The sequence below is a fragment of the Homalodisca vitripennis genome, unplaced genomic scaffold (assembly GCF_021130785.1).
Source record: "Homalodisca vitripennis isolate AUS2020 unplaced genomic scaffold, UT_GWSS_2.1 ScUCBcl_3719;HRSCAF=9429, whole genome shotgun sequence".
In the NCBI taxonomy this organism is placed as follows: domain Eukaryota; kingdom Metazoa; phylum Arthropoda; class Insecta; order Hemiptera; family Cicadellidae; genus Homalodisca; species Homalodisca vitripennis.
In genome coordinates this window covers 102,236-122,413 of record NW_025779919.1, presented here as the reverse complement: position 1 = coordinate 122,413, position 20,178 = coordinate 102,236, and the positions used below count along the sequence as shown (strand labels likewise).

The 20,178-nt window shown below is 31.9% G+C and overlaps 1 protein-coding gene and 1 pseudogene across 1 annotated transcript in view; one reads left to right on the top strand and one right to left on the bottom strand.

Moving 5' to 3' along the window:
* Nucleotides 1-438, bottom strand: part of LOC124372673 — a 40,736-nt pseudogene extending 40,298 nt beyond the window's left edge.
* An 8,951-nt stretch (nucleotides 439-9,389) lies between these two features.
* LOC124372676 (eukaryotic translation initiation factor 2A-like) overlaps nucleotides 9,390-20,178 on the top strand; it is a 49,673-nt gene continuing 38,884 nt past the window's right edge. The window contains exons 1-4 of the mRNA XM_046831085.1: nucleotides 9,390-9,580; nucleotides 12,493-12,611; nucleotides 12,932-13,031; nucleotides 18,289-18,464. Coding sequence (XP_046687041.1) covers nucleotides 9,405-9,580; nucleotides 12,493-12,611; nucleotides 12,932-13,031; nucleotides 18,289-18,464 — 571 coding nt within the window. The 5' untranslated portion in view covers nucleotides 9,390-9,404. The remainder of the gene's footprint in view (nucleotides 9,581-12,492; nucleotides 12,612-12,931; nucleotides 13,032-18,288; nucleotides 18,465-20,178) is intronic.

Sequence of the window (20,178 nt, the reverse complement as noted above, 5' to 3'; positions counted from 1 at the left end):
CATAATTCCCCAGACAGTGCGTCCTGAAAACTTAATGAATAAACAATGTAAATAGTGCTGCATGGCACAGTGGCTGTGACATGTTTTCTTTCACACAAGAATAAAAAGCCACAGAATCACAATTTATTCAAATATTATTTGAAAATTGCTAAAATAACATATTATTTAATATATTTAACCCATACACCTACTTCGACGGAGCCATTCCAGCCGGCTTCCGCCGCGGGCCCCGCCATACTTCGACGGAGCGCTCCGCGGCAGTTATAGTTCACTTTAAACTGGACAGATAGCTGCACTAATCAAAACATATGTTTCGTTTCTATGGTTACTTGTTTGTTAGAACAATATTTTTTTCATTAGTGGCTAAACTGACGTAAGCAAAGAATAACAGATGGTTTACTCCATATGATACCTGTTGTTGTTAGTGTCCGTATACATGGCTGGTAATAGGTTATGTGACAGTGAGAATAAAATCGTTTTATGAAACTAATTCTAATAATTGTAGTGGAAGAATTCAGTACCGGAAGTGATCAATCAGATGTGAATATGGGATCGTGTGACACGGGGAACAGTTGAAAAACTCCGATATTTGCGATTCAGAAGAGGAATTTACACTCCCTGTCATCGGACGGGCAACGGACTTGTAGGCCTTGTCAATGCAGATCAATTCTATGATTATTAAATATAAATATGGTAGGGTATATAATATAAAAAACGATCTCTAAGTGTGTGTAAATATACTATGAATATACAAATCTTTGGTGTGTGACTTCTAAGGACAAATAAGGTAGGCTACACAATAATTATTCCATTTCAGGCTTTTCATTTTGGGAACAAAAATATTGGTGGTGGCAAATAAAATTGTATTTAAAAAATATATTTATGTTATTACCGGTATGCTATAGGTTATATATATAATAGGTACCTTAATTCTGTTTTTTTTTTTTGTTTTTTTTTTTTTTTTTTTTTTTGTAGCAGGGAGTTTTAAATGGTAGGAAGCTCAAGAAATAATAACACTGTACAAAATTTATTTTGAAATACATTGATTTACTAGGATTTACTAGAAAGTTACAGCTCCTAAATATCTGCACACCTAAATAATAGGCAAAAAAAAATGGAATTACTTGGCCCCAAAACTGTGTGCTAAATATAATATTAGTAGGTGAATGGGTAAAATAATACATTCATTTTACAAGCATATTGTGAGGGAGTTGTATGTATGTGTCCTCCATGGACACTGTCCAGGAGAGGGCCCGATTCCCAGACAATTTTTTTTTTTGACAATATTTACTATAGGCCTCAACACATGTCTATTTTGAAGAGTCCATGGTGATGGTGGATGGTGCCCAGCCGAATATTCTTTTGCCGGCACCCGCCAAAGGTCAATACGGACCTGTGTCGGGACCAATAGTCCACACATTGCAGGTAGAACTGAGTCCCAAGAATGGTAAATTTTTTTTTTTTATTTCATATATAGAATAAGTTTTGGAAGTTTTATGAGATCTGTGGCCAAAGTTTTCATCACAATGACAGACAAAATAAGGCTAATTGTCCAAAAACATTGTGAAAAGTTGGGTTTGGCTTTACTGTAATGTGTTTGCTAATGCGGAAAATGTGGATTAAAAATTAGCTAAATGAATACTTAATGCGATCTCCAGAAATTTCAGGATATGGAAGAAGCTTCATGGGATATTTTTGTGTAAAGTATGGTCATGTAGGTACTATTTTGCTAAATAAGTTAAATTTTAAAAAGGTTATCTCAGTTATAAAACACAGAAGTAGAAATCAATTAAAGGCAGGAGATAGAGAAAGCTTTCTGATAACTTGTATGAAGATAGTGTCATCCGTGATAATTATTAATAAGTTTTTGTTATTCGTACCATTATTTTCATTTTATACTGGGCTTAATAAGAGGAAGTTCTTAATGTGACGTGTTTTACAAAAAATTATATGAGTTCTTGAAATTATCATTGGTGTCCAGTTGGAATTCTGGTAAAAAACACATCACACTTTAACTTGTAAAGTTCACAATATTTGAACCTGGTTACTATATGGGGTCCACCGAAGATAGATGTTAGGTGAGCATTAGTCAACGTAGGTTTGCAATTAAATTGAATGGATAGGGACCTCCTGTGTCGACAAAGCTGCAAGAGGGAAATGACGAGAATGACATGGACTACGAATCTGTTGCACAGGTCCTGTTGGAACTACCCCCAAGACACATTAGTGTGCTCAAGAATTCACTTAGTGCGCATCCGTCCTTTTACCAGTAAGGCCACTTTACAACACTCGAAAACAATTTTCCCAACATTCACATTTGAATTTTAGATTAAAAATCAACATCTTTAACAAATATGTCATAAGCTCTAGACTCTTCTCGTAGATACATACTTAATAAACATTCAATCATATGTTCAAACTTTATTGTAGTAATTAATCTTCTGTAATCCAAAATGGTAATTGAGGAAAGGACAGAGCTTGTAATTTTATAACTTGTTAGGAAAATACATATTTAGACTTGGAACCTACATTTAACTTAACCTCTATAGACTGACAAACATCCTCAATAAATCAAACCTTTGTATTTTCTAATTTACTCATTATTATTGGATTTTTTATCATTCCCATTTTAGTTTTTGATATATAAAAGGCACAAGTGTACTAAAACAGGTTAGTATAACCTTAATATTCAGTCTCCAGTTTTTTTGGCCGCAGTATAATAAAGCAAACCACCAAATCAATATTCATCCTTTTGTTACATTTTTTAAATGTTACAATATAGTTGCTTTTGTATGATATAAAGTCCCAATTTTAACTATGAATTTTAAAAAAAGTAAGATGTTCGCATTTGGTTGTATCAAACGCAAGTGTACTGATCTCAGTTTTATAAAGGTAAAACAAGGGCCGACCATCTCACTACAGCTTAAACAAAAATATCAAGAAGTTCTAGCACAAATTTATCACCGAGCGGGGGACGGGAGGGGGGGGGTTCGAGCGCAAAGGATAATAAACGCATTTCCATTGCTACTTTTTACTAAGGCCTTTTCTAATATGCTTGAAAATATATTATATTTTAAACTTTGTTTTAATTCAACTCATTACAAAAGTATATGCAAGTTCTTTATTTTTCTTGTTCCTAGTTCTTTATTTATCACGTTATTAACGTTTTATTAAACATAAAAATAATGAAACAACATACTATATGGTAGCGATCAGTGGGAATATACTGTTCGGTACACAACATTTGGTCTCGGTTGTTATTTAGATAATTGATTACTCTGATATATTAATGATTCTATTAGCCCTATGGTGATGGCTGCCTTACTATACTGCAAGCCCAAATATCATTTTTGTAAATGGTAATTATTTTTAATAAAAGTCAGTAACAATCAATAACTTCAGTAGGTTCTAAACAACAAAAAATATATTTCATTTGATAATATGTTTGGTGGGTCACTTCCATATGCATGCCTGAAAACTTCGACTTTTTAACTTTTATCCTTTTCATTCAACAAGCATATTGCTAATGGGATTCATTAATTCAATTTATTTTTTTTTCTGCTCTTGGGTAATAGTTTAGAATACTTTTCTTAGTACTGAAGGACAAGTTTGAAGATTAGCACATTTTTCTCACAAAAAGTAAGGTTATGTACAAAAATATTTAACCTATTATGTTAAATAATTATTTTTTTTGTTACATAAACCTTACTTTTTTTTGTTGAGAAAATGTGACTAAAACTTCAAAATTGTGTCTCAAGTATCTAAGAATAAGTTATTCTAAACTATTACCCAATATGAGCAGAAAATAAAAATTAATTGAGATTAATGAATCCAGTAGCAATATTGCTTTGATTGAATGAAAGATAAAAGTTACAATGAAATTCGTAAGTTTTCAGGCATCATGCAGTATGAGTGTACCGGACCAAAAAAACATATTATCAAATGAAATATATGTTGTTGTTTAGAAACTACTGAAGTTATTGATTGTAATGACTTTTTAAATAATAATATTACACATTTAAATAAATAGATATTTGGCGGTGCAAGTATTAGTAATGCACGCCATCACCCATAGGGACTAATAGAATCACTGTAAATATAATCAGAGTAATCAGGATTTATCTAAAAACTACCGACGACCAAAAATGGTTCTGTAACCCACCGAAACAAGTTATTATTCCAGATTATCATCCTATAGTATTATGTTTCAGTTTTTATGTTTATAAAAAGTAATAACGTGATAAATAAAGAACTAGGAACAATGAAAAAATAAAGAACTTGCATATCTTTTGTAATGAGTTTAAAACAAGTTTAAAATATAATATATTTTCAAGCATTATTAGAAAAGGGCCTTAGTTAAAATAGCAATGGAAATGCGTTATTAATTTTGGAAGTGGTGATAAATTGTGCTGATCTCTTGAGAATTTTTGTTAAGCTGTTAGGAGATGTTTGTTTACCTTTAAACTGAGATCAGTACACTTGCGTTTGATACACCAAATGCACATCAGTTACTTTTTTTAAAATTCATAGTAAAATGATATTTTACATACCAAAACAATATTATTGTAACATTTAATAATGTAACAAATGGATGATATTGATTTGGTGGTTGCTTATTATACTGCGGCCTAAAAAACTGGACTGAATTAGGTTTTACTAACCTGTTTAGTACACTTGTGCCTTGATATATCAAACTAAAATGGGAATGATAAAAATTCATTATTATTGTGTAATTAGAAATACAAAGGTTTGATTTATTGAGGGTGTTTGTCAGTATATAGAGGTTAAGTTTAAATGTAGGTTCCAAGTCTAAATATGTATTTCCTAACAGTTATAATTACAGCTCTGTCTTTTCCTCAATTTAACCATTTGGATTCAAAGATTAATACTACAATAAAGTTTGACAATTATGATGAATGTTTTTAAGTAAGTTATCTACCAGAAGAGTCTAGAGCTTATGAACATATTTGTAAAGATGTTGGATTTTTAATTTAAAATTCAATGTGAATGTGGAAGTTGTTTCGAGTGTTGTAAGGCCTTACTGTAAAAAGGAGATGCGCAATAAGTGAATTCTGAGCACACTATGTGTCATGGTGTTGTCCCAACAGGACCTGTGCAACAGATTCGTTGTCCATGTCATTCTCGTCTTCCTCTTTGCAGCTTTGTCGACACAGGAGCCTATCCATTCAATTTAATTGCAAAACTACTTGGACTATGTCACACATCTTTTTCGACCCCATAGTAACAGGTTCAATATTGTGAACTTTACAAGTTAAGTGTGATTGTGTTTTACCATATTCCAACTGGACACCAATGATAATTTCAAGAACTCAATTTTGTTAAAACACATTAAGAACTTCCTCTTATTAAGCCCTGTATTAAATGAAATAATGTACGAATAACAAAACTTATTAATAATTATATGGATTACACTATTCTTCATACAAGTATCAGAAAGCTTTTCTATCTCTGCTTAATTGATTTCTACTTCTGGTTTTATAACTGAGATACCTTAAATTTAACTTAATTTAGCAAATAGTACCCTACATGACCATATCTTTCACAAAAATATCCCAGAAGTTTTCCATAGTCTGAAATTTATGGAGATCGCATTAAGTATTCTTTAGCTAATTTTTAATCCACATTTTCCATTAGCAAACACATTACAGTAAGCCATACCCAACTTTTCACAATGTTTTTGGACAATTAGCCTTATTTGGTGTCATGTGATGAAAACTTGCCACAGATCTCTAAAACTTCCAAACTTATTCTTATTTATGAAATATATTTACATTCTTTTGACTCAGTTCTACCTGCAATGTGGGGACTTATGGTCCGACACGGGCCGTATTGAGCTTTTGGCAGGGTGCCGCAAAAGATATTTCGGCTGGGCACCACCACCATCACCATGGTCTCTTCAAATTAGACATGTGTTGAGGCCCTTAGGTAAAATTGTCAAAAAAAAAAATTTGTTGGGAACGGGCCTGTCTGGACAGTGTCATGGAAACAATACATAACAACCCTCACAATATGCTTGTAAATGAATGTATTATTTTAACCCATTCACCTACTAATATTTTAGCACACAGTTGGGCCAAGGAATTCCATTTATTTTTGCCTATTATTTAGGTGTGCAGATATTTAGCTGTAACTTTCTAGTAAATCCTAGTAAATCATTGTTTTCAAAATAAAATTTTGTAGCAGTGTGTTTTTCTTGAGCTTACCTACCATTTAAAAAACTCCCTGCATACAAAAAAAAAAAAAAAAAAAAAAAAACAAAAAAAAAAAACAGAATTAAGGTACCTAATTATGAGATATAAAACCTATAGCATACCGGTAATAACAATTAAAATTATATTTTTTAAATACAATTTTATTTTGCCCACCACCAATATTTTGTTCCAAAATGAAAACCTGAAATGGAATAATTATTGTGTAGCCTACCTTATTTGTCCTTAGAAGTTCACACACCAAAAGAGGTTTTGTTATATTTCATAGTATATTTACACACAATTAGATCGGTTTTTTATATCATATACCCTACCCTATTTATATTTATATTCATAGGAATTGATCTGCATTGACAAGGCCTACGAAGTCAGTTGCCGGTCGATGTCAGGAGGTTGGTAATTTCCTCTTCTGAATCGAAAATATCGGAGTTTTCAAACTGTTCCGTGTCACACGTATCCCATTTCACATCTGATTGATCACTTCCGGTACTGAAATTCTTCACTACAATTATTAGAAATCGTTCATTTAAAACGATTTAATTTCACTGTCACATAACCTATTACCAGCCATGTTTACGGACAACTAACAACAACAGGTATCATATGGAGTAAATCCATCTGTTATTCTTTGCTTACGTCAGTTTAAGCCAAATAATGAAAAAAAATATTGTTCTAAACAAACAAGTAACCATAGAAACGAAACATAGTTTGATTAGTGCAGCTATCTGTCCAGTTTTAAAGTGGACTATTACTGCCGCGGAAGCGCTCCGTCGAAGTATGGCGGGGCCCGCGGCGAAGCGGCGGGGAATGGCTCCCGTTCGAAGTAGGTGAATGGGTTAAATATATTAAATAATATGTTATTTTACATTTTTCAAATAATATTTGAATTAATTGTGTCTGTGCTTTTTTGTAGTGAATGAACATGTCACAGCTCTGTGCCATGCAGCACTATTACATTGTTATTCAGTATGTTCAGGACCAAACTGTCTGGGGAATTATGTTGCTTTGAGACAGAAACTGGGTGAAAAATCAAAGTCATTTGGAGTGGTTTTGGTCCTTTAGATATAATTCATTACAAGTAGTTAGGGACGTGTTACATTATATTCTCATCAGATTCAATATAAATAGTATTCTACAATAGTAGTTCTGCAATGTTATTTCCTTGAAAGTTGGGACTGGTATTAATATCTGACTAAAAAAAAACCAAGGTTGAGCGAAATTATTGTTACCCAGTTTGTTTCCATATACTGTATCATAAAGCAGTCTAGCTACAGTTTACATTTTACGCACAAAACATTTTTAAATGGTTGTAAAAGATGGAAAGATCTAATTGGATGTTTAACGTATCCTTGTGTTAATACCTTATAAGTGTATTATTTTAGTTAATTTACCTAACCAAGTAACTATTAACCCTTAAAAGCACTGAAGAAAATTTGGGCCTCCGTTCAATTAGCATGCATTGTTTATTGATTTTTCAAGTGACATGCAATCTAATTTGCTTCCTTACAGTCGTAAATAAATAAATTTAGTTCCTACACATTTACACAGATTTTTTGTGATTTATAATGTTCACAACAAAGTAAAATAAGGACAATACGGATATTCCTGTAAGCAATGTTTAGTACCATGAGATAAAACCTTTTTTTATTGTTTAAACTGCGAAGGTTAAACCACAAAAATCCCACAATGTAAAACACTTTGGGTAATGTTACTTTTTCTACTGTACATATTGTTGATATTAGAATGCTATAACTAAATCTTAAACTTCCAACATTCTAGAGCAATGTAAAAACAGTACGAGATAGGTTTTCTTTTTTATCTTATACAAATAGACATATGCTTTATTAAAACAATATCATTAAGACATATGTTACAGAGTCAAACAGTTTTTTACAAGTGGAATTCTATTATTAAATGAGAGGTCTTATTAAGATTCATCATTCCATGAGAAGAACTCATCGAGTGTGTAGTATGCGTGATCTTGCAGCCAACACCATAGGTTTCTCTTTATAGATCCTGGGGTTGTCATTTCAGAATGATCTGGTAGTTTGTTGTAGGGTTTCATTCCAGTATATGATGGATAGCCTGTGATATTCTATAAAAAGAAAGGAGGTTTATTTATATAGCAAAATTGTAATTGCCAAAAATATTTGAGATATTAATTGTCATAAACTCCCTTTGAAAGAGGATCTCTCATGCTCTTTTCAAAGAAGTTTGCTATAAGTAACATGAAGAAAGTCTTAACAGCTTCCTGAGCATTATCCACCCAACCAACTTCACTTTTTTGAAAGAAGTATTAATCTTTTCAGGTTAGCAACTTTATGGTGAATGGTTCCTAATTTATTTGAGATATCGTATTGGCAGAATACACTTATTTGTTTGTTGTAGGTTATTATATGGAGGAAAAACATAAAGTTTTCATAGAATGTTTATTTTGTAACTATTGTCCTCTGGCTCCATTAAATCCAGCAGCACTTCAAAAAAGACCATGTAAATATTTATTTTGCACCATGTAAATAAACTTTTTAGATAATTCTTGGTTACTGTAATGGAATATTACATAGGAAGCAAGTTTTATATCACCAGTTAATGTGGACTTCTAAAGTTCCATTTTTAACAAGAATATTAAGTGAGAAACTAAGGCTGATGCAAAGTGTTACATTGTGGGATTGTCAATCAGCATTTTTGTGTCTCAGTGGCACACAATGTCATGTATCACAGATATTTAGATTTCAGACATGTACAAGAAAGGTAGAATTTCAGGAAATATTATATACAAAGGTTCATTGAATCCTTTGGATTAGGCTATGTGCTTCAGTTTGACACAGATTAGTTAAAAATAACTTTAATACCAGCACTCTTATCATTGAGTTTACTATTTTTACTTTTCCTCATTTAACTTATGTTGTTGGAAATTTCAAAAAATTGTCTTTCTTGACTTGTTTATACTACTGTAGTGAACATTATATTGTAGATTCTTAGTACAATCTGACTAGCAAAAGGCTCAGAAGCATACTTGTGAAATATTTGCCCACTAGACAGGAACATTGATAAGATGTATTCTGTAGTTTATGAGCCATTTACTAGATTGCTGAGTAGTAATAGTTTCGATTTTAGTATTGCTGAACTAATATAAGTGTTAAGCATTAGTCTGGAGGATAGTAGTAATAGTTAATGAGAGTTATATTATTCTTTGTGATTGCAGTACGAGGTTCCACTGGTATCAGCGTGAACCAGGGACCTCCAAGCTATGAACTTATGTCAGGGTTCAAGCGAGATGACAGCAAGGTATGTCGTGCTATGCTCTTCAGTCCGCAAGGAGAATATTTCGCCTGGGCTAATGGCACTAAGTAAGTATGAATGAATAAATAATAATAATGTAATTTTTTTAAAGTTGATAAAAAAGTTGTTACTTACTGTAAGTCAAATGTATTTGATTTTCCCCCTGTAAAGCTATATTAACCACCAAAGTGGCAAATCTAGAACATTTGTTTATTATTATTACCAATATGACCTCTTAATTCTTGAAGCAGTTTTGTATTTATAACTTTCTGTTGAAAAGTGTGATGTTTTCATGGCCTTTTTTATATTAAACTAAGACTAAAGATTAACTTAAAATTATAAGTACATATTATGATAATAAATACTAGAAATGATCACTTAGTTACTCCACTTTGAGATCAGTTTAATTGAAGCACTCACCTTGCCCTGATGAATGATTAAAAACCATTTTGCAAATACTTTGTTTCTTCAAGTTTTTTTTTTTTCAGTTTTTGTGCAGTCAGGGCTATGAGAACAACAACATTGTATGTGCCATTTGTCTAGTGATTGTATAAGTTCGCTTTTGGAGACTTGTATAAAACACATTTTCAATAAATTGTTGTTGAGCTTGATAAATACATCAACGATTGATTCAAATATGCGGGAAAGAAGATTGTGGTTTATTGTTAAAATTTGGTCTGTGTTTTGTTTTTGATTGGGTGAGCATTTATATTACTTAATAACATTTTAAATTATGCATATGTTATTGTTACAGTTCTCTTTTGTAAAATAAAAATGATAGAAATGAATAAAGATCATCAGCATTGGGGTGCAGTGGTAAAATATTTTTGTCAGCGCTATTATCAGAAAAATAACTAGTTTCATGTCATTCAGGATTTTTTTATACCGGGACTATAGGACCTTTTAGTATTAATACATTCTAAATTTTACAATCCTATATTAAAAACATTTGTTCATGATTTTAAAATTGTTTTGTTAATTTGTCGTTATAGTTTTTACTTCAGGTGACAACACTGAATAAATTCCTGGGTACTGTTTTGTTTTAAGACTCCATGCAGTTTTATAGTTTTTATTTTGTGTGGAAACCACTGGATGGTAAGGTGTTTTATTATATTATAACCTACATTTTTGTAAATGTACGTAACATGTCTGAATCAGCATGTTTCAACAAAATCTTTAAATAGGCACCAAAGTTGATTGATAAACTTCTGATTACTTAAGTACTAATTTAGTATGTTAGGCAAGTCTAACCCTTTGAGTGCCAAGCATTTTTGAGTGATTGGCACTGTCAGTGCCAAGCATTTATGACAGACCACCTCTCTCAGTGCCAAACACTCTTTTGGTGTTTTATAAAGTATTCAGCCAAATAATTCATAACTTAATGGGAAAAACATAATCGGATGATTTTTATTTTATTTTGTAGGAGAATGTAGACTATAACTTGTAATAATATTTTGAAACAATACAGACACAATTTAAATATTGGAGTACAACAATTGTAACTGTATGATCTTAATGTACGGTATTTATATGTATGTATATTTTTATTGGTCATTGTATACATACCACAACAAACATACCAAATTTCAAAAAAAGTATCTTTATAACTGGGTTTTGATTTTTTTTGTATTTTTGTATTGTTTCATAAAATAATTCATAACCTTTTCTAAAATAAACATAATGGGGTAATTTTACTTTTATTGTGCTGGGAGAAAAGTAGGATATGAGTATAATATTTATTTAGATAGTAAATATGTTAAAGTTTTAAAATTAAAAATTATACAACAAAATTTAATTTTTTTAGGTGTTAATAGAGAAAATTTTCTAATTTTTTAATCTTAATACATTGGTATGCAAATTTGTATTGTTCCCATTTAAGTATCCTTATGTTGAGGCTAGCAACAACCTTTGACACTAAGGGAACAAACCCCAACAACTCCAACAGTCAACTCCCGCATTTTTTGTTTGTTCTCTTAGGACAAGAAGCTTATAAATTGCACTTAGTTTTGTAAGAACCTTCGCGATGCTTCTGGAGTGACAGGATATTCAGGATGGGTTAGGTTAGGGAGTAGGGGCCACCTCCTATCGACATCCATAAGGAAAAATTAGGGCACTACATCTCAAAGTCATGTCTCTCCAGAAGAAGGTGAGGCCAGGTTTGAACCAGCCTCTCCAGTCAAAGTAGGCAGGGGGTGGCACACCTTTGTTGATGCTAGCAAGAACCTCTGAGGTTAGGGAACAAACCCCACCAACCCCAATAGTCATCTCCCACAGAAGACTAGACTTATCGAGTTTGCCCATGAACCCCAGAATCTCAACATTTGCGGTTAGTGATGCGCCGCTCCTGGACATCCATAAGGTTGCCCAGATTTAAGTGACACATCCGTTTTTGCTGTGCCCAGTGTAGGTTCAACTGGAAGGCATAAACCAGCCAGAAATGATCACTGCTAGGTATAAAAAAATGAGGACCTAGTTCAATGCCATATGTCAATATTCAGTACAATGCCATATTTCAACATTCAGTACAATGCCATATGTCAACATTCAGTACAATGCCATATGTCAACATTTAGTATGAGAATAATAAATCTTCGAAAAGTCGATCTAGTCATCGGCTCTCAACACTTTTCGGAAATATCCGTGGACTGATCTAATCGGTGCTTGGCACTCAAAGGGTTAAAATGATTACAAATTAAAATTTTCAAATAAAATAAAAAAATTAATTTTTCAGACATTAAGTCCAATGATGTGGATCAACATTTGTACAATCAAAAAATGTAAAACTCTTTTTTTTAGCTTTGATTTTACTTGTTCATTATATAAAATTAATTTTAAATTTTTGGGTTTCAAACCTTTAGAAAAAATAGAATATCCTTAATTTTTCTAACACATTCTAATAAGAAATAATAAAAAATGGTGATCTTTCTTTTAAACGTCACTTGCACTTGTCCATGGTTTTGATTTACTTTTGATGTTTCAGCATTAATGTGGTTTCTACAAAAACTTGGACTGTGCTGACTACCATTCCCTCACCCAAGACCTACTGCATACATTTCTCTCCTAAAGGGACATACCTTATGTCGTGGCAGCCGTTTACAGGTGAGATTGGGTAAATTGAATTCTAATTTTGTGGTTATAACTTTCATATCCTCGAGACACAGCGACTAAAAGAGCTATTTAAGCACTTAAAAAAGATCTAATCTCAAATTAAAGTAAAACTGTTCTATACAGTATGTTTATTTTTAATCAGTTTAAAACTATACAAGTTTTTTTCAAATATTCTGTCTAGTTTTTGGTAATAATTTGTTTCTACAATAAATTTATAATTTTACAAACTGTTAATTAAATTGTTTATATTTTAATGTGTCAAGTCTGTTGTATATTAGGTACATTTATTTTAATTTCAAACCATTTTTCAGTGTCAAATGCCAATCCTAATGGTGGGCCAAACATGTTTATCCACAAGTCTGACAGTGGAGAATTGATTGCATCCTTTATACATAAGAAACAAACTGACTGGTAAGTTCCGCAAGTATCACATATTTTATTATGTCATAGGAAATAAGTAAGAAAAGTAAAATCAAGCAAAACTTTAACTAATTCTGTGTAATACATAATATTAAGGGTGAGAATGTTAACAATCAGAGGGTTGCATATGTTATATTCTTGTGCTGTTTAGTTGTGTCTGCTAATTTTCATCCTGAAATGCACAAGATAAGAAATACTAAAAGTTAAGTTTTAAAAGTTGAATTTTGAGTTTGTTTTGATCTGAAAATGTTAAGTAATAAAGTACTAATATTTCTTTAATTTTGTGTTACTAAATTCAAATGATTCACCACTTAATTACATAATACATTAGAGGATTTCTACCTTGACTAAAAAGTTCCTCTGTAATAATTATTAATCAGCTGTTAACATTTTTCAAGTAAAACGTTTAATTTCTGAATTTTTATAGAAAACATCTCTCTTTAATTTTTTTGTTTTAAACCGTAATAGTAAATTATACCTCTCAAATAGTATTGAATATCTGAAAAGAAACGTTTATTTTGAACTAGTAATGGGAAAATCCAGAAATTTTTAATCCGATTCTGAATATAAAAAAGTTGATTTCCTATTCTTGAATTTTGAATCTTAATAGGATTTTTTTCTACTTGAGTATATGATTCAAAACAAAATAATCACCAATAGAATTACTCAAACCGCCCAGTAACACGTACCAAGAACTGTGACATAGTTTGGTATATCATGTCAATGTTGAGTTAAGCTCCAATTTACGTTACTCAATTGTGTACCTGATGAAACAATGAGAATACACTCTTCATTTATATTACACTATATCTTGTGGTCTAGGTATCTCTGATGTCAAAATAATGTAACAAGTTAATTATGAGCTTCTTCGATACCAACATTTTTATATCTTCAGACGAACAAGACTTCAGATTTCAGGAGTCAAGTCTGTAACACCCAACGAACTAAACTACTGGAACGCGCAACTGCCCATAAGCCACATGTTGTGTTTTCCGGTCGCACACAGCTGTGCGTTACTGGTGTATCCATGGACTTGCAGGCGCTTAAAGTGGGCAAGAACTCGCCGAATTGAGCGGCGATCAACGGGACCGATACGGCATCACGCCTTTTCATGGCGAAACACAAATCACTGTTGTTTATTTGCATTGTTGGCAACTCTTCCTGTTTATTCTGTCAAGACGTCTGATCTGAGCAACTCAACTAGTTTGTTTTTTCCTTTTATTTGGCAATGTTAGTAACGTTTGTTATTTCGTGACATGGTGAAGAGTTGCTCCTGCGTACAACTGCACGTCCAGATGGACTAAAGGCAGCCGCATTTCTTGTCACAAGTAAGTTCTTACTATATTAACCATGTCAATATTTATTTGCAACTTCTTAAATAGTAATTTTCACCAATATTGTTCTGTAATGCCAAATTATTAACTGGGTTATTCAAATAATTAAAAGTGCGGTACGACTGTTAATGAGTACTTTAATAAGCTGTCGTTTTTAATCATGAACAATAATTATATATCAATAAAACATACTTATCACTCAATTATTGTATCCGCATTGATTCCAAGATATCAATGTTGGTCGTTATAGCACTTATAAATGCATAAACTTATAAATCACGTGCTAAAAACAGTATCTACTGACCTACTCTACTCTATAATTATGGAATCTTTGTAATTTTCAGCTACCTGTATTTTATTATTTGTTAATTTGTTTGTTTGTGGCTTTCCATGATGACAATTTACTAAAAAAAAGTGGATTACTGCGACAAATAGAAAAAATGTTAAGCCAATAAAACATATTATTTTTTGGCAGTAAACATTTTACAGAACATGATTACCATTTAATTTAGCCTAACACACTAAGAAAATGTCTCAAAAATGAAGCAGTTCCAACAATTTTTTATTTTCCATCTCAAATACAACAGCCACTGGAGAAACGAAGGAGGTTTATTGTCAGAAAGAAGGCATCCATTGAGCCTACCTAATGCTGATAAGTGTGATTTGGATTTGTCTTTGGATGATGAAAGTGAGAGTGCCATGTATATCATGGAAAATTATGATAGTTTTCTAGTTTTAAGGATGAAATTTTATACTATATTTGTGGCGTCATTGTAAGACGTAATGAAGAATTTATTAAATATAACGATTGTAGTTCTGTACTCCATGCCAATGAATTCTGATCTTAGAACACATTAACTTTTTATGATTTCAAATCTAAGGGTAAATTAATTACATCAAGTAATGATGTAATTTGAAAATTGTAAAAGATTGTTATTTGTTCAAGTTATCTCTAAACAAATGCAACCACTTCTGAATTGACATTGAGAGTTTATAACCAGTTTACTGGTAGTGTTTTCAAGGGGCACTTAACTTATGAAGAATTCACTGGAAGCCACTGGTTATTTTTAATTAAAACTGTGATTAAACTAATGTTTTTAAATAATATTTCATCACATGGCAAAACAAAAAACTTTTGACATTACAAAAACATCCAACTTAGGAATAAGGCAAAATTTGTAAACAAATAATTTTATTTTTTCTAACACGTAGATTAAGTATGTCATGTTTGTAAATTTTATGTAGTTTACTTTGAAATAAAATACTGTCAATAAAAATGTTGTTTTTTTTTCACCTGGGAAATATTTTAATCTTACAGACATCTTTCGTTTCCAACTTTATAAGTAAAATAACCAAGTCAAAATCTCAGTTATTTTGATATTGTACAAAAATCTGTTTTTTTTTTAATAAAAATTTACAAATCCACGGTAAAAAGCAGGGCGGAGTGAGTTCTTGCCCATTTCCAGCGCCTGCAGACTCGGAACGCAGCCCCAGGATTTCGCTCGTTTCTCCGGCCCAGAGCGCGTTCCATTAGTATAGTTCGTTGGTAACACCATCAGATTCCATATGCTGCACTAAGAGGAAGATGAATTAGAGCTAAACTCAACATTCACATGGAATTAACCCTTCCGACCATAGCTACTTTATGTGCAGTTTAGTATAGTAATAGCATAGTAGTATAATAATATACATAACACAATCCAACAATATAAAAGTACATATAATTCATAGGTATAGGAAGTATTTATGCAACTACACAAGTTGTGAAGAATTTAAAAATTAGCAAACATTTATTTGATTGCTTATCAGCTCCTGCCGCAAATAGACACAGAACATTCGCTTTATAAATAAATACAGAACTATAAAAAAATATTATTTATGAGTAATATTAACCCTTTGAGTGCCGGAGCATCGCTGTCAGCGATCCCGCATTATATGCAAGAAAATGCCAGAATCGCTGTTAGCGACTCCTGCAGTAACGCTTATATTTTATATAGTATCTATTTAAATTGGCTCATTGACTATACATACGCATTCCAAAGGCTTCAACGTAACTTTTGATGTACGTTTTGTTGCATTTTTGGTTAGATTTTTACGGCGGTTCTAAAGTGCACGTCAGTCGCGTTTAGAAGAATCGGCCACTACGAGGACGAGCCGGCACATGTTTTGTTTGCGCTGCTGTTTATTTCACAAATGATATTGAAAGTTTTTAAGTGTAAATGGGTTTGTAGTATTAGTATCTTCAAATTATTTTGTTTGTGTATGTTGTTCTAGTCTGTGTGTAAGTAGAACAATGACGGCCGCGAGTTACGGCGATCGTAAGCATCTAGTACTTTACTAAATACGTTTGTATAGTTTTTGTGTTTGTTCAGTGATATTTATAAACAATGAGTCGTAAAATCATTGCTGACAATGAAGACCTAGTATTGCAGGCATTAGATTTAAGCATTATCAGTGTAGACAATACACAGACTGTTAGTTTAGGTTAGAAAATGTCTAGTTTTGTGTTTTCATATTTATTTTCCAAACTTTATTTATTAGTATAAAAAAAATTTATATTAAATTTAGTAAAGATTTAAATTGAGTATAAGATAGAATAACTAAAAGTGAAAAAATAAAATATTTCAATAACACTAAGTTGTGTCAAAATAAAAAACTAAATGTTTTTGCTCATAAAGTTTTTGATAATGATTTTTTTTTATTTGTATTAAAACGTTAAATAAGTGATAAATGTATTATATGTATAAAGAAAATATATTTATCTAAAAAAAAAACAAAAACCCAAGAATTATACCAATAAATAAATTTGAATTTTTAACCAGATCCTTGCAGAATCAGGCATTTTCGCTCAGCATTTTATGCATACCATATAGCAAAACGCTGCAGCACTCAAAGGGTTAAAGTTCATTGATTGATTAGTATTTACACTTTTTGTACACAAAGTATAACTAAACATAGTTGTTGCCTGTATGTTTATGTTAAACTACTTAAAATTTTGTTTAATTAACCTTCCTTCTGAGAGTTGTTTTACTTCTTAGGGGGTAAGCATTTTACAAATATGCATCAGTATTTGTACAAAACGATTAAATGACGTAAATGTAAAATGTTATAAATGATCTTGGCTTGTCAATTGTGCAAATTCATATTTAACATGACAATAGCGAACGGTTAAACACATATATTTACTGACAAACTAATTATTTCTGCCTAGTGAAACTTTTGTATTTTGTAGCAAACACCAAAAACTTCTGTAAATACTACATAGTTAAATATTTTTACTACAGTATTGTGTGTTTTGCATCTAACAGTGTAACAAAGTATGTTATGAATGTAACAAGTGTATGTTATGTGTTACAACTTAAGGAATATTTTTACAAACAGGGCTAAAAACAAATAGTACTTTTCATATTTTTACAATCAGTGCAAAAAAACACATTGTATTTTAAATATTTATAAATAACAATGTTGGAATTTAGTTTTTCTAAAATGTTTAAAAATTGCAGATATTTACCGAGTTGTTAATTCTACAACGTTGGTATCTGGCACTAAAATAGTCGATTAAATTACTACCAGAAATCTACATCAGATAATAATCTGCTAATGATTGTTAACAAAACTATTTAATAATAATTGTCTCCATACTGTAGCTATAAATTGCAATTGTTAACACGATTATGCTCAGCTGCATTGTATAACATTCTTCATTAATTCAATATTAAACAGAATCCTTGCCTAACATTTTTAAAATGTCATTGAACATGCTAGTTTTTGTATATTTTGCATAGAAAAATAAATGCACTGTGTAAGAATTAATTAGATCCCACCATGTTGGGTTTTATACATCAGATATCAATGCTGATCTAATCAACCCTTGTGACCCAACAAAGGGTATAAAATAATGTTGAACTGTCCAGGGAACCACAGTGGAGCTTCGACGAGTCGGTGTGTATACACAACGTGAACAACGAAGTAGCCTGTTATGCAGGAGCACAATTCGAAAAGCCAGCCCACAAGTTACAGGGTCAGAAGGTGGTGAGCGTCAGTCTCTCGCAAGGCAATGCTCCCTTTCATTTACTCTGTTATGTTCCAGGTAAGTTCACCCATTGTGTCTCATAAAACTCTGTCCATATCTGACATCTATAAAAGATTTAAAATGGACTTATTTTGTTTGTTCAATTCAAAATAAATTAAGTTCAGTTGGAAATTAAAAACAAATTACTTAAATTGAAATTCTTATTTCTTTCCTAGCCCTTATTCAAAAATTCTGAAAATACAGCGTGTATTGTGACACTTAATTTTAGTATTCTTACAGACTATTAATTTTGGGGGAAATTAAATTAAAATTAGAAATCATGTTTGCTGTACCTGAAAATGTACATTTTTCAATGTTACTTTGTCGCATTCATTTTTTTTATACACCTTATTTTATTGTGTTGTAGTAACTCATACTGGTGTATTATATTTATTACATTTTTAGCTATCTTTACCAAAGTATTTAAATTTATACTTATATACAATCTCAAAAACTTGACATAATATGTTAATATCGACAGGGATACATAATTACACAAAATGTTTCAAAAACAAAAGTATTTTATTGTAAAATAATAAAGAAAATCGACAGAAGTGCGTACAATATGTTTGGGAAATAATTTATTCATTTTATTTATTTTTTATTCATTCTGTAATAAATTTATTTACAATACCAAATACCATGTTGAAAGAACATAAAAAGTCTGTACTCCAATCAATTACCATATTACCAGTTTTTGAGGTTGTAGTTTTCAGTCTTAGTTCCATTTGTAGTACGAGGGGGTATTAGAAAAATAAGGTTCCCATGATTTTTAAAAATAGACAGCTCTATATTTCTACTTAGTGTTATACATCAATTTAAAACTTAAAAGTTAAGCTATTTTTCCACATAATCACCGTTTCTGTCCAAACACTTTTGTGGACGATGCTCCAACTTTTCTATCCCCTTGTGTAAAATTCTGCCGCCAATCCTTTGAGTAATCCTTCCTTGACTTCATCATCAGTACTGAAGCGTTGGCCACCCAAGTATTCCTTTAATTTTGGGAATAAGTGATAATCACTTGGGACTAGGTCTGGGCTGTAGGGGGGATGGGGCATAATAGTCCAGCCAAAATTTGTGAGCAGTTCTTGAGTTTGACATGAGACATGAGGTCGAGCGTTGTCATGGAGAAGCCTCACACCACTGGACAATCTTCCTCTCCGGCGGTTCTGGATCGCGCGGCTCAGTTTTCTTAATGTGTCACAATATCTGTCAGAGTTTACTGTTGTTCCTGTGAATGGTGATTCTCCGATCTTCAAGCAATATTGTCTCAACTTTTTCAACAACTCCATCTGAAACTGAAGGCCGTACACTTTGGTTTTCATCGTGAATTTCCATGCGGCCTTCACTGAATTCTCTATACCATTTCCGAACGTGTTGAACAGATATGCAGTTTTCCCCATAAACTTTGATTAACTGACGATGAATTTCAATAGCTGAAATCTGTTTTGCATTTAAAAAACGTATTACAGCACGAATTTCGCATCTGGCGCGGTAACAACGACAGTGAGCTCCATCTTCGAAGGCAGCTAGGCCGGCACTGTTGGACGTAGCGAGGCGCGAGTGGTATGGATAGAGAGAGGGACAGCTGATGTGTAAGACAGTGTTGCCAGATTTCTCCCAACATATCGCATTCTGTCTCGGCGACATAGGGAACCTTATTTTTCTAATACCCCTCGTATCATAATATTTATTATATAAGTTCAAGAATCAAATGACTATATTCTTTGCC